Raw genomic sequence first — 14,095 nt, forward strand, 5'->3', positions numbered from 1 at the left:
CTGCATTCTAATCTATAACCATGTTAGTTTTACGGTAAACATTAAGAGCTTTTTCCTCAGAATCTATAAATCACAGTGGATACTGCATGAATGTGCCCCACATTTGTGTCCCAGCCCTTTGAACACTGCTATACTTCTGGTACTAAAAGACCTCAGTAAAAAGTATGGACTGCATATCAATTTTTATTTTAAGGGACACAGACCTGTAGCTAATTGCATAACCTAGGATCACCAGTGCTACTAACATTTCATTGTCTGACACAAATGCCTATCCCTTTTTCTGTTTCTTTTTTTTTTTTTTTGACAGGGTCTTGCTACCCCGTCAGCCCCTTGAGTAGCTACAGGTGTGTGCCAGCACACTCAGCTGATTTTTCTATTTTTTGTAGGGACAGGGTTTCATAATGTTGCCCGGACTGGTCTCAACCTCCTGAGCTCAAGCAATCCACCTGCCTCAGCCTCTCAAAGTGCTGTACAAAGAATAATATAGATATTAATTCCTTGCAAATACTGCAGTTTGAGTTAATTTCAAAATTATAGGCAAGAGACACTGCACCCAGTCCCTATTCCTTTTTATACGAGAGAAGATCTAAAACAACTTCCCTCAAAGTAAATCCTTTTTTGAAACGCCTTTCATATTATAAAATGGAATTTTATCATGGGATTACTCCAAGAAAGAATTCCAAAGACCAAGCTGAACATTTTTTGTGTGTGTGTGTGTGAAAAACTTACGCTATCAACTCATGTTTGATATGATAGATTTTAAAGGGCTAAGATATAGAGAATCACATTCCTTTCCAGGAATTACTTTTGTTTTTATGTCCTTCTGGACACTAGAATATAAATCTACTCTTAGAACATCACATTCCTTCTTTCGTTTCTTCTTCTCTCTTTCTTTCTTTTCTTATTTGTCTAGCAGAGATAAACTATAAAATTCTACCACTAGGCAATTCCAATCTGAATTTCTTTTTTCTTAATTTAATGCTTCAAATTGTCTGAATGGGTTAGTATCTTTTTCTTCTATAAGCTTAAAATCATGTATTAAAAGTTTACTTAAAGGAAGAGATTCCTACACCAATAAAGAAGCAGCAGAGGATAAGTTTGTCACATATTTATATCTGTTAATACATGTATCCAGGTTTCCCCACTTATAAAATCAAGAATAATGTGCACATGAATTCCTTGCAAATCCCACAGTTTGAGTTAATTTCAAAATATTGAGTTGGTTATTTTCACATTCCAGAGCTCCTGGTCTCCTTCCTGGTTGAATCATACAGCTAAAATACCTCAGGCAACGAGACGTCAAATTCAGTAGCACAGTTTGTCAGACAAAAAACAAGACTAATTCCTGAGGACCATGACAGCATGTTGAAAATTTGCAAGCATGGAGCCTACACCTTCCTCTAAATACAAAGCAAGCATAAACACGAAGTGTGATGCCCTCACCTGGGTCAGGAGGCACACAGGCACAGGAAAAGAGAGTGTTGTAGCCCACTTTGAAGTTGGAGTTGATGGGGTAGTAATCTGCAAGCTTGATCATCTTCTTGAAAGCATCATAGATAAAGATGAAGCTAATCAAAGAAGAAAAGCCCTCCTCCGTGAAACGTGTGAAGTATTGAACCAAGAAGCTGGCATCAGTGGCTACCAAAATGAGACACAGGAAGGCGGACCACAGGCCAATCCAAAGGCGAAACTCCAAATAGTCAAAATTATTGTCCCTGGAAAAAAGAAAGAAAGGTGTTTAGATCCCTCCTCCTTGGAACACAAAGAATAATATAAAACTACCAAATGTCTACAGAAAGATTGACAAAAATACAAGATCACCTTTAGCCACTAAACGTGAAACTTTATTTCAGCCAGAAAGCACTACGTTTAAGAATTTAGTCTAATGATACAATTTCAAAACAATAAAAGTTTGAGGAAAACACATTCAAAGTAGTTATATCATTTATATGTGAAAACCTTATTATTTTTCAAAAATATGGTCCCTACCTTCCTAGACTTTATAGAGTAAATAATTTGCAAACCTAACACTGGTACTTAGTATGTGTTCAATAAATGTTTGTATGAGCTTTATGGGTTCATAAAGACACTAAGATCAACATGTTTTCTGTCACTATGCCATCACAGTCTACTGAGGGAAACAAATCGATAAATGTATCGCACTATAAAATACTAAGTGATAATGTTACAGAAGAAGGAGTAACTAATTCTAGTTGGAAGGAAAGAGGAAGTTGCAGAAAAAATTCAAGGTGTTCAAGGATAAGTAGTAGAAACTTTCTGGACAGACCAGAGAGAGCAAGGCCAGGAAGAGGAAAAAGTAGTTAAAAAGATAACATGGCACAAGATGGCCTGTACTGCTCACTGTGTGTGGACAGACTGCCACCAACATGAGGTGGAATGAGAAATATGAGCTGTCATCAGATCCAGAAAGGCTGTCTTGCCATGCCACTGCCAGACCCTTCCACTTCTTATGAAGCTTATGAAGCTTGCCCACAGATCTGATATTCTTCTGCTGAAGCTGGGTGTGAAGCATGTTGAGACCAACATCCTTCTGTGTTTGTCCCACAGCAGACTTAGAATAGGCTACTTCTATCTAAGGAGATCACTGTCTTTTGAGGCCTTTTCCATTTCTTACAACTGAATTATTAATAGTTCAAGATTCACAACTCTGAAAGGATGGGTCAAGGGTTAATGTCTTACCATTTTATACTGATTCCTTTAAAAGTAGGTGGAGAGGGCTTTATAATGATTTTTTAAACTCATTTTATTTGTGATGAAAAAGCGGGTAGTAGTATGTATTACTTGCAAGAGAATAAGAAAAAAGTCAAGGATTGTGCATGCTGGACACTCTAGAACTTGCTTTTGGACAATGAGTTTCTGATAACTGCTGATGATATATCTTAAAACTTCCCCACAGGCAATCAACTCTCCACCTTTACCAGCACCAACCCAATCTTACCCAACCCACAGGTAAGTTTTTGCCTGATACACACCCCCTCATTGATATCCTTACTGATAGCTATACTTGCCTTACTGAAAGCCATTTTCCACACCACAGCCAAAATTATCATTTTTAATGAAAGTTTAATGAAACACTCCAGCTTAAAATCTTTCAATAGCTTCCCATTGCCCTTAGAATAAAATTCAAATTCTTTATCTAGCACAGTGCCTGGCACATAGAAAGTGCCCAATAAAGACTTGCAGGATGAATAAATGCATGTCTGTACTTAAGACTTGCCTGAGACAGTTACTGACACTGACCTATGAACTATATCTCATGCAACCAAGATATGACTGTTCCTATGATAGCTAAAAATTATAGAATATTAGAATTTCAAGTTCTTTAGGTACTGTGATGATTAGTTTTATGTCCTGACCAGGCTACAAAGTGCCTAGACATTTGGTCAAATGTTATTCTGGGTGTTTCTGTTAGGGTGTTTTTGGAGAAATAAACATACAAATTGGTGGGCTTTGAGTAAAGCAGATCACCCTCCATAGTATGTGGGGTGGGGTGGGGGGGGGATCTCATCCAATCAGTTGCAGGCCTGAATAAAACAAAAAAGATTGACCTTCCCCAGGGCAGCAGAGAATTCTCCAGCAGACTGCCTTTGAACTTCTGCAACATCAGCTCTTCCTGGTTCTACAGCAGACAGCCTTCAGACTCAAACTGGATCATTGGCTCCCCTGGGTCTCCAGCCTGCCAGCCTTCTCAGCCTCTATAATTGCATGAGCCAACTCTTTATAATAAATCTACACACACACTCACATTTTATGGGTTCTGTTTCTCTGGAGAACACTGGCTAATACAGACACCAATCTGTCAAATTACGTCTCATTTTATAGGTAAGGACACCAAGACCAACGGAAGTTAAATCATTTATCCAACATTAAGGTTTTAATGACAGAGCTTGACCAGAAGCCAAATCTCTTGATTCTTAGGTGTTCGTTTTAAAAACTATAGCATGGTTCCCCATCTGATTTGTATTTAGCTCTAGATAGGGTGAATATTAAAGTCATTGTCCTTTGTTTCTCTCTTCTTATCTAATCACGCAATTGAAATACATTACCGAAGAAGGAGATTATTAATACTGGGGTAAGTTATCTTCGATAGACTTTATGGGATCCTTCTGAAGATAACTTTTACTTTCCTTTGCAGTTTGCTTTATGTCCAGAACACCACTGCTTTAATCCTATGCATGTCTATGTGAGATAAGTAAACTATAGAAAAAATTGAGTTCTAGAAATTTCAGATAATTTACATTATCATACAATGAGTCAGTGTCAGAAAAACAACTAAGAAACACAGTTTTGTTACTTCTGAGCCAACACACTTTTTCCCTATAATAAAATAAAAATTTTAAACAACTACCTAGTTTTGCTACCCTAGCAAGAAGATGAAAGAGCAATCTTGATTTGTTCTAGGAATGCTAGTAGTTGTTTATAGATTTAATGTTTACAGGATAGGATGAGAAACAAATCCATTAGCTAATGGTTAGGAACAACATTACTTTGGGCACAAAGGAAAAGATACATGTATAAACTTAAACCTAAGAATATAAACAATATACTAAACTAGCTGCTTTAAAAGACTTAAGCAATCCTAGAGTAGTTCAACAAGAATGACCCAAATAAAGTCAATAAAACCAATGGCACTTCATTATGAAAGTGATATGTGTAGAGCATCAAAAGAAAGAAGAATAAAAAATGAGAAAAATTTAAATAAGTTGATCATCAGTAATGACTACAGTAAAATGGTATTATTACATCCAATAAATTCCCTTGGTGCCAAATTTAAATAGCAATTAAGTTTTAAAAAGCAACAGGAAATGCTATTAGAGACCAAAGAAGAAATTATGGTGAATTAGAAGGAAAAAATAGAGTCATATCGTTATGGCACCACTCAGTGTTCCTAGATATTTTGAGTCATAGTTTCTTAGTAGCATAAAACCAAGAATACAGATAAACCGAAGAAGTCACATCTGAAATATGCTACAGAAATTAATGTGCAGCCACTGACAAAGAAATATAAACTCCCTAAAAGAATACATCTAGTAATACCATGGAAGAATTAAAAATTTGAAGGCTTAAAAGTAAACTGTTTAAAGAATATAGGAAAAAAAATACTGAATGACCAAATGATAATAATACATGTTAAAATTCAATCTTAATTGTGAAGTTTTTATATAGCTTAGAACACATTGTTGAAACATCTTTCAGATTCCTCACTCAAGTAAAAAGAAGGAATCTAATTATTATTGTGATAAAATGTGTAAAAATAATACAAAACAGATTGCAGAATTTGGGAAATAAAACTACAAGTGTCCTTTGAAAAGCTGTGAGCTATTTTCTTCCTTCTACTACTGATTTTAAGAGATGGTAGCATATCATTCATATTCCTTTAAAATAATTCTCCAGTTTACAGGGCAAATATCAAAACCTCAGAAATAAATCCATTATTATACAGAGTTTGAGTCCAGTGAACCTACAAAGCAAGGATCTACCTATTCTTCAACAGTGGTAAAACATAATGGGGAAAATCTGGGCAAGACAAAGTAAAATAGTTCTTAACTGAAGGACTTTTTCAGATCTCTTGCATGCTAAAGTCTAAAGTGAATTACCAAGAGGCGGGTATACAGTATACAGCACTTCCCAGACTTACTGGGACCACAGAAGCTTTTTTTCATGGAGCGTAGAATAAGACTAGTAATTGATGAAACACACTTTGGGAAATAGTGATCTACCCAAGTATTTTGTATCTAGACAGAATATTATCACTGCAGGTGCTATTACACAAACAAATGATATAGCATTGTGATTAAAATAATGCTTGCCACATATTACTCAGTGATGGATTTAAAGCATGGCTTCTCAAATGTTTCTTGTATATTTACAACTGTTATGAAATAAATCACTTGGAACTATGTTATGTTACCAATTATGATGAAAAAAAGGAGAATGTGAAAGGAACTTGCTTAGCATAAAGAAATAATCTGTATCTCACAATTACTTAAAACAAACTGGGATGCAAACATTTTCTGTAGATTAAGGCTCTGATCACATTTCAACCAATAAATCTTTCTGCAAAGTTTGTGCATGTTTGTTCCTGTTTATAGTACATCCTTGTTTAATCTTTCTACAAAGGCTTTCTTGTCTCACACAATGTTTCCTTAAACATATAAAAACTGTTTGACTCTTTCTATAAACTGACATGAATAAAATTCTTGCCAATGTTCTGAGAATTATGATAGAGAAGGGATTTATAATAATAATTACCTACCGAAAACTCACAACATTACTTAATATTTGGAACTTTTTACATTCTCAAAAGACTCCCGCTGATGTCCTCAACCCTGTTTTCAAAAAAACTGGTTTTAAATCTTCATTCCCGCCTCCATCCTATGACTATTTTTGATAACACACACACTTTTAAAGGCTATATGTGAGTCCGTTAAGTCCATGATGTACTATGAAGGTAATGACAATTCTAAAATTAAAATCCTAAAAATGTGTAACAATATAAGACTACGGGAATGCTGACAAGGAATGCCAGCAAGGCATGAGACATTCTTCAATCTACCTAAGGATTGAGATCTGCCAGTAAAGGCGATTCTCTCTTAGAGGTACCAACTACATTAGAAAGAGGGTAGAAGACCCAATCTGATTTTGAATCTATTTGTGTATTAATGTGGCCACTTGGATAATTCACTTAACTCATTTTTCCCCTTCTTAAAATGATCTATCAATTTCTAAAAGAAAATGCTGATATCATAATTATGATGCCCATTAGAAATGTCTAGTGATTCCTGAAGAGACTTGGACTCTGGAGTCAGAAAGCAGGAATTCATATCCCAGCCCCACCGATGACTTGTGATGTAATATTAGGCAATTTGCTTATTGTTCCTGTGCTTACTTTTTCATCTATAAATCAGGATGTGGTCCCTACCTCACAGGATTGCTATAAGAATTAAGTGAGTTAGTACATATATTAGGATAATACTTGGTACATGATCAACTCTCAATAAATGTTAGGTATTTATTCAGCTGAGTTTTGGAAGCTATCTTTAGTTAAGAACATGAAACTGGGGTGAAGAGCAGTGGATTAAGTAAAGAGCGTCCTGTCTCTTTCATTATTGAATGCTGTGAACTTAATCAATTTAATTTCTCTAGCATGTCAGTCAGGATCATGGCAGGAAATAGAAGGCATTCTGAAGTAACAACAAATGGCAAGGCACTCAGGGACCATCAATAGCAGGAAGCCACTACTAACTTCAGGCTTGAAAAGGCCAAGGAAGGAATACAGCTATCAGAGCACGGTGAGGGCTAGAGTCAAGGTGGATGAGCCACTTGACAGGGGCTGAAGTCCTCAGGGATAAGCACTGCCAGAATGCTGTGCTAAAACAAAGACGGTGAGCTGGGGAAAGGCAGACATACTCAGGCCTGTCTCTCTCTCTCTTCCCGTCCTGTTGGTGCTCCCCATTAGCCAAACCCAAGAGGAAGCCAGAAGGCAAAGGGCCATGGGAGTTGCTGTCCACAGGCATCAGCCCCTAGAGCATAGGGCAGGACAACAGGAAAGAGAAAAAGTGGGAAGGGAGCAAAGACTCACACGACGTAACAGTCTCAGTCGAATCACACCTGACACAAGTGGTGACTACCTAATTGCTAAGACCCTTTCACCTCTCACATCTGAACATTCCAGTATTCTGAGTGATTTTTAGATCTGCCTAATCACTATTCTATGCTCTATCTAGCCTATAAAGGTTCTACAATTAAGCAATTCTAATTAGCAATTAAATATGTATGTACATACTTGCTGAAATTAAATAGAAGCCTCTCAAAAACCAGGACAGGTCCAGTGCTGCTCAGAATAGTGAGTGGTTGACCAGCAAAAAGGCAAAAGATGGCTCCAGAGACAGCAGTGCCTAGGAAACTCTCCAACACGCCCTAAAATAAAGAAAATATAGATGTTAAATGAAACATGTCTTTTTTCTTCTCATTTGTGATGTCACTAGGCAAACAAAGCCACGTGAATATACTATTAGGAGGGTCTTAACATATAAAGAATGAAGAACAAAGGCTCTTACCAATATGCATATTGCCACCATTTATTTCACCTTACATACAATTTAGTCATTGTTCCCTACTCCAAGGGTCGACCTGCTCTAAAGCACTGTAATTACTATGACGGCTGGTGTGTAGAAGGCAAAAGGTGGCTCTGATCCTTACTAAAATACTAACTGAAGCTTCTACACAAAAAAATCAAATGGTTAGAAGTGACTTGGTATTTTTGGTGACATTTTCCTCTTTGTGGTTCCCTTCAGTGTTTTAGCCTGATTTCACCTTGCACATAGTAGGCACTTATAAGTAGCTATCTTTTATGCACAAAAGCTACTTTTTTTCCCCTAGAGAAACAAACACCTTTGAAGTAGAGAGGGGCACAAAGGGGACCAAAAAAGTGATCTGTCCTCCATTCTGCAATTTCTAAAACACCAATTTCAAAAGACATTCTCATTACATTTTCAGTGTCCAATGTAAACTTATATAAAAGCTTCAATTAACTATTTCTAGAGAAAATATATGTGCTGGAACATAAACAGGTAGTCTTTTATGGCCACATTTCCTTTTAGTTACATCTCTGGAAATCAACCCATTATTCTCCTTTAGCATAATAAAAACAAAGGACGTCAACAAGGATCATCAATGATGTCAACAAGGATCACTGACTTACAAAACTGTCCTAACTTTCCTAATCACGTCACTCAGGACCAATGCTTTCAAGGATGACAAACTAGCCTGTTTCCTATATTTTTCATTATTTCAAACTTTAGTTATCAGTTTAGTTAGTAGTTAGGTTGGTGCAAAAGTAATTAAAGTAATGGCAAAAACTACACGATTAGTTTTGTACCAACCTATAGACAAGCACATGTGTATTTGTAGGAAGGTTCTTTGTAGACATAAAATAATATTTTATGAAGACATGATTTTTAAACATAAAAAGATGACAGAAACCCTTTATTCTATACATGAAGCTATAAATCTGAACATTAAAATTTGCAAAATAAAACATTTTCAAATGATTAAAGAAATTCTATAGCTTTAAAGGACACAACAATATATTCAACGGTAGACAAAACAGTGGAGCAAAATCATGTGATCTCTTGGTATAGGAAGAGTTCTCTCTTCAATTAAACAATAAATTACCTGTTCTTAGAAGTATGATTTATGTCACATAAAATAAGCCTTTTAATTGAAACCACCCCCTGACTGGAGCAGAGTGGATTTCTGGGGAATCTGCAGTGCCCCTCAGTCATTTCCTGTGACCCTCAACCCCCGAGTTAACCTATCCATCTGTTAACCTCACTAGGCCACCTCTTACCACTGTCCCAAAAGTTCTCCAGCAACTTCTCATTCACTTATCATTTTTAAAGAAAATACAATATACATAAAATGATTATGAAGAAATTGATTTTCAAATCAACTTACAAAACTTATACACAGTAAGTTCCACTCAAAAGCTTAAGAGACCATTGTTACAATAATTACTCAAAATATTTCGTACACTACTTCAGAGACAGCAACATTCTCCATAGACTGACACTAGCAGTACCACATGCTTCTTTTTTAAGGATAGAATTCAATTCAGAAAACAAATGAAAATCCTTTAGAGCAGCACTAGACAATAATGGAGTTGGGATGACGGTGGATAAAACACAAGAGGTAACAATTAAGTAGTAAGACTGGTTTCTCTCATGGCAAATACACACACTCTGAAAAAATCCAGAACAAGTCCAGTTCATGCAGAAGTCTAGGTTTGAAGCCTGGCAGCAAGGTCTCATAAGGACTTCCGTTTACATGGATGTAGGTCCGGCACACGGTTGAAGGGTGCCATCTCATTATTTATCGCCATTCTGCAGAGAGACTATCTTGCTCATTCTTCCTCACAGGGACAGAAACCAGAATAACAAGGAAGGGCAGCAGAACCAAGATGTATTTATGCAGAGAAGACAGAAAAGGTTCTCCTAGACCAACAAATAGCATTTACCTTGATTTCTTAAACATTTAGACATTGAGATTCAGGGGAGTTAAGTGATATGAACAAATTCACATTCAATGTGACATAAGTCTTTGGGTCTTTAGTGTATGTACTCGCCCAACCAGACTTCACCCCTCGTAAGGATAAAAGGTGTACCATAGGCTGGGGTTTCAACCCTTGTGCATAGACAGTGGGCTTTCTATGTCTTTATAATTTATCTTTCTTCCTTTACAACTTACACCAGTGTGTGCATAAGATGAAAGGTAGAAACTTGAATGCTTCCTGTGGCAGGACAAGCTATGCTCTGGGTACATGTGATAGGCAGATACACTACAACATTCTTTATCAAGCAAGGAGTGATATTTCTTATCACTGCTATGGGATCAAGACAGCACTGACTGAATGTAAGGGAGAATATAAAGGGGAAAGGAGCAATTCAAAAGGAGAGATTTTTGCATTCTCTACTTGATTTGACACAGCTACTAATCTTGGGGAGGATAAGAACAGGGTTTTCTGACATCATCCATGTTTCTCTTTCTCTCATCATGCTATCCACCATCTCTACATGTGGTCTGTAGGCACTCAGCAAATGCTAAAGGAACCAAGAAGCAAGGCCCAAATCATACTCCAGGTTCCACCTATCAAAGGTCAACAGGCATTGTTGCTCATTCAGTAAAGATAACAACCAATTTCTTCCAGAAAACCACTTTAATTTATGGAAACCATACAACTGTTAAAAGGCAGATTATTTTTATTTCAGTACTTGATCCTTTGGTAAGTACTACAGTTTCCATTCTGTTGCTGACAATCTTGAAACAGAGACAGGTGATTTATTATACACACTGCACTGGAAACTTGCTTAAATTTAGAGATGTTTCCAGTATTTCTGAGAAAAGAACTATTTGACATTTTCCTCTTCACAATACAGAAATTTAAAAAATAATATCAATGAATAACTCTAGTTTAACTGTAACTAAAGTTTAAAGCAATTTATAAGGTGAACTATCAGAAATCTCTTTGCTGATTTATTATATTCAGTGTTTGCTGATACAAAAAGGTAAACAATGTGTGGATATGTGTATTTTTAAAAGCCATAACTCATAAAGGCATTTCTACACCTGATTTCTCAGAGGAACAAATTTCCTAGCAATTTATGAGGCTGCAGACAGCTGAGCTCTGAGGTGTGGAGCAATAGGATGCCACAAAGTGCTCTAGTCCATTTTGGTTGGGCTTTCATTCTATTCCACTTCTGATCATGTGACACCACTGTAGAAGAGTAGAAAGAGCAAACAACTGGCAGTCAGAAATCTGGAGTCAAGGCTCTGTTCTGCCAAAGAGAGCTGATGGTCAGAAATGTCACTTCACCTCAGTCAATTTCAGTATTTTCATGGAGAGGAAAAATTGAGATACTAGGGTAGAGCACTGGACTCTGGAGTCAGACAATCCCAGATCGACATCTATACCTTATTATTTCCTAGACCAATGACTTTAAGCAAGTTATTTAACTTACCTATGCTTCCTGGTGTTAGTATGCATGTTAGATAGATAATGTATGTAAGGTGCTTAGCATAGTCTCTGACTGATAAAAACCTGTTTGATACATGGCAACAATATGTGTACTGTACTTATTTAAATATTAGATGATGGCTGGGCATGGTGGCTCATGCCTGTAATCCCAGCACTCCGGGAGGCTGAGGTAGACAGATCAATCTACCTGAGGTCAGGAGTTCGAGACCAGCCTGGCCAACATGGAGAAACTCTGTCTCTACTAAAAACACAAAAATTAGCCGGGCATGGTGGTGCACATCTGTAGTCCCAGCTACTCAGGAGGCTGAGGCAGGAGAATTGCTTGAACCCAGGAGGCAGAGGTTGCAGTGAGCTGAGATCATGCTACTCTACTCCAGCCTGGGTGACAGTCTCAAAAAAAAAAAAGAAAAAAAAAAAAGATGAGGAGGTTGGACTAGATAGTCTCTAAGGTCTCTTCTAGGTGGCTCAGCACAAAGAGCCTGTCTTGGAGTCAGGGACATCTGAATTTAAATCTCAGTTCCACCAGTGACCAACTGGGTAAACTTTCTAAATCCTACTTCTCTTTTGTAAAATCAATAGCTACTTCACAGGATAATTATTTGGATAAAATGAAAGAATAATATGTAAAGAGCTAAGAACAGAGCCTCGTATAAAGCAGAGATATAATCTAATGTTGATTTCTTTTCCTTCGTTGCTTTTCATCACTTTCTTTTCAGCCTCTCTCTATTATTTCTTTTTCCTTTAAGAGACGAAGGAGATAAAAGAAATGATGTGAAAAGATAAAATTAGTCTTGGCCGGGCGCGGTGGCTCAAGCCTGTAATCCCAGCACTTTGGGAGGCCGAGACGGGCGGATCACAAGGTCGGGAGATCGAGACCATCCTGGCTAATACGGTGAAACCCCGTCTCTACTAAAAATACAAAAACTAGCCGGGCGAGGTGGCGGGCGCCTGTAGTCCCAGCTACTCGGGAGGCTGAGGCAGGAGAATGGCGGAAACCCGGGAGGCGGAGTTTGCAGTGAGCTGAGATCTGGCCACTGCACTCCAGTCCGGGCGACAGAGCGAGACTCCGCCTCAAAAAAAAAAAAAAAATTAGTCTTCAGAAGAAACAGGTAAGAAAAGCCTCTTTAGGTCTACAGTATTTCCCAGAGCAAATTTTAAATCAACAGAAGTCTTAGGTGGCAACACTATGGCCATTGAGAGCCATTTCTTTACATTCCTTTGCGTCACACACAAGTCAATGATAATAAACAAAATAGCTTGTTTTACTTTACAGCAGTGAAGTCAAAATCGATATCCAAAAACATTTGTGAATATTTTCCAGCTTGTATTAGGGTACAAAATTAAACCAAGGATGGCCCGTGTTTTTTAAAAGTCAAGAAATTAGGACAAGTCCCAGAATAGTAAAACATATTTTTTACTAAAAGAAATTGGACCATAGGAGCAAGATTCTAAAAAAAATTAAAAGCCAACCACGATTTGTAATACCAGCATTTTATGTCTTTGAGCAACTTGGGACAAGGGCTGCCAAGGCAACCATTACCTGTCATGGCTAATGCAAAGCAAGCACATTCAAGATGATAAAACATTAAATATTAAAAATCTATGCTGTCAACTTTGACTTTGTTGCAATTTGGTTTCTTCATATAACACTAAAAAGTGACTTTCGTTGTTTTATGTCCTTTTTATTAAGGACTTTATTATTTGGATTAATAATTATAACCCTGTTTAGGGAGGCTGAGTGACAAAAACAGAAGGGGAAAAAAGGTTAAGGAGAAAAGTGGCAGAACAGCCTACGAAAACAAAAAAATTTTCTCTTTTTTTTGACAATTTTTCACCCACTAAAGTATGGAAAATAAAGGTGGCATCAAATGATAAAGCATTTACCAATATTACTGTCGTGTTTCAGGCTTTAGAAATTTTTTTATTTATAACAGTAAAAAGAAATGCCAATCCTTGTGGTGGTGTTCATAAGAAACTCTGCAGCATATTCAATAATAAATTATAAAATTAAATTTTTCTAGATAAGCCTTTGAAGCTAGAGTTTAGTCAAGAATTATGAGGTAGCCCAATGCCACTGGAAATAAGTAGTCAGAGAGCAATTACCTATCTGAGTTTTGATGTCAGGTCACCAGCATAAGCCAAACCACATGATCAAAAATAAGTGGAGAAATGATTCAAGTATCTAAAGCAAATTTGGGTCACATGGGAGTCATCTCAGAAGATTTTTTAATAAAAAAAATAGTGATTCTTTATTTCCACCCTAAACCTAAATTAAATCAGAACCAATGAAGATAATGCCTAGGGATTCGGTATTTTTTTAAGTTCCCCAAGTGATTCCCATGTGCCCCAAATGTGAGATGTACCTCCCCTTCTCCTTCAGCAGAGCAGTAACAATTGGTCACACAGAACATTCATCTACATTGGGGAAGGAGACTGGATATACAACCCTCATTTTTTATTTCTCCTGTGTAGCTACACCCAATAAATCAGTGCTTTCTGTCCTGATAGATCACAGCTGCCAAATCCTTATTGCCATCC

The 14,095-nt window shown here is 37.1% G+C and overlaps 1 protein-coding gene across 4 annotated transcripts in view; it reads right to left on the reverse strand.

The window, feature by feature from the left end:
* SLC4A4 (solute carrier family 4 member 4) overlaps positions 1-14,095 on the reverse strand; it is a 397,907-nt gene that overhangs the window by 106,412 nt on the left and 277,400 nt on the right. For all 4 annotated transcript variants that reach the window (XM_033214484.1, XM_033214486.1, XM_033214483.1 and 1 more), the window contains exons 13-14: positions 7,808-7,941; positions 1,444-1,715 (exon numbers count right to left, since the gene is read on the reverse strand). In XM_033214484.1, coding sequence (XP_033070375.1) covers positions 1,444-1,715; positions 7,808-7,941 — 406 coding nt within the window. The remainder of the gene's footprint in view (positions 1-1,443; positions 1,716-7,807; positions 7,942-14,095) is intronic.

Source organism: Trachypithecus francoisi, unplaced genomic scaffold (assembly GCF_009764315.1).
Source record: "Trachypithecus francoisi isolate TF-2019V2 unplaced genomic scaffold, Tfra_2.0 Lachesis_group1, whole genome shotgun sequence".
In the NCBI taxonomy this organism is placed as follows: domain Eukaryota; kingdom Metazoa; phylum Chordata; class Mammalia; order Primates; family Cercopithecidae; genus Trachypithecus; species Trachypithecus francoisi.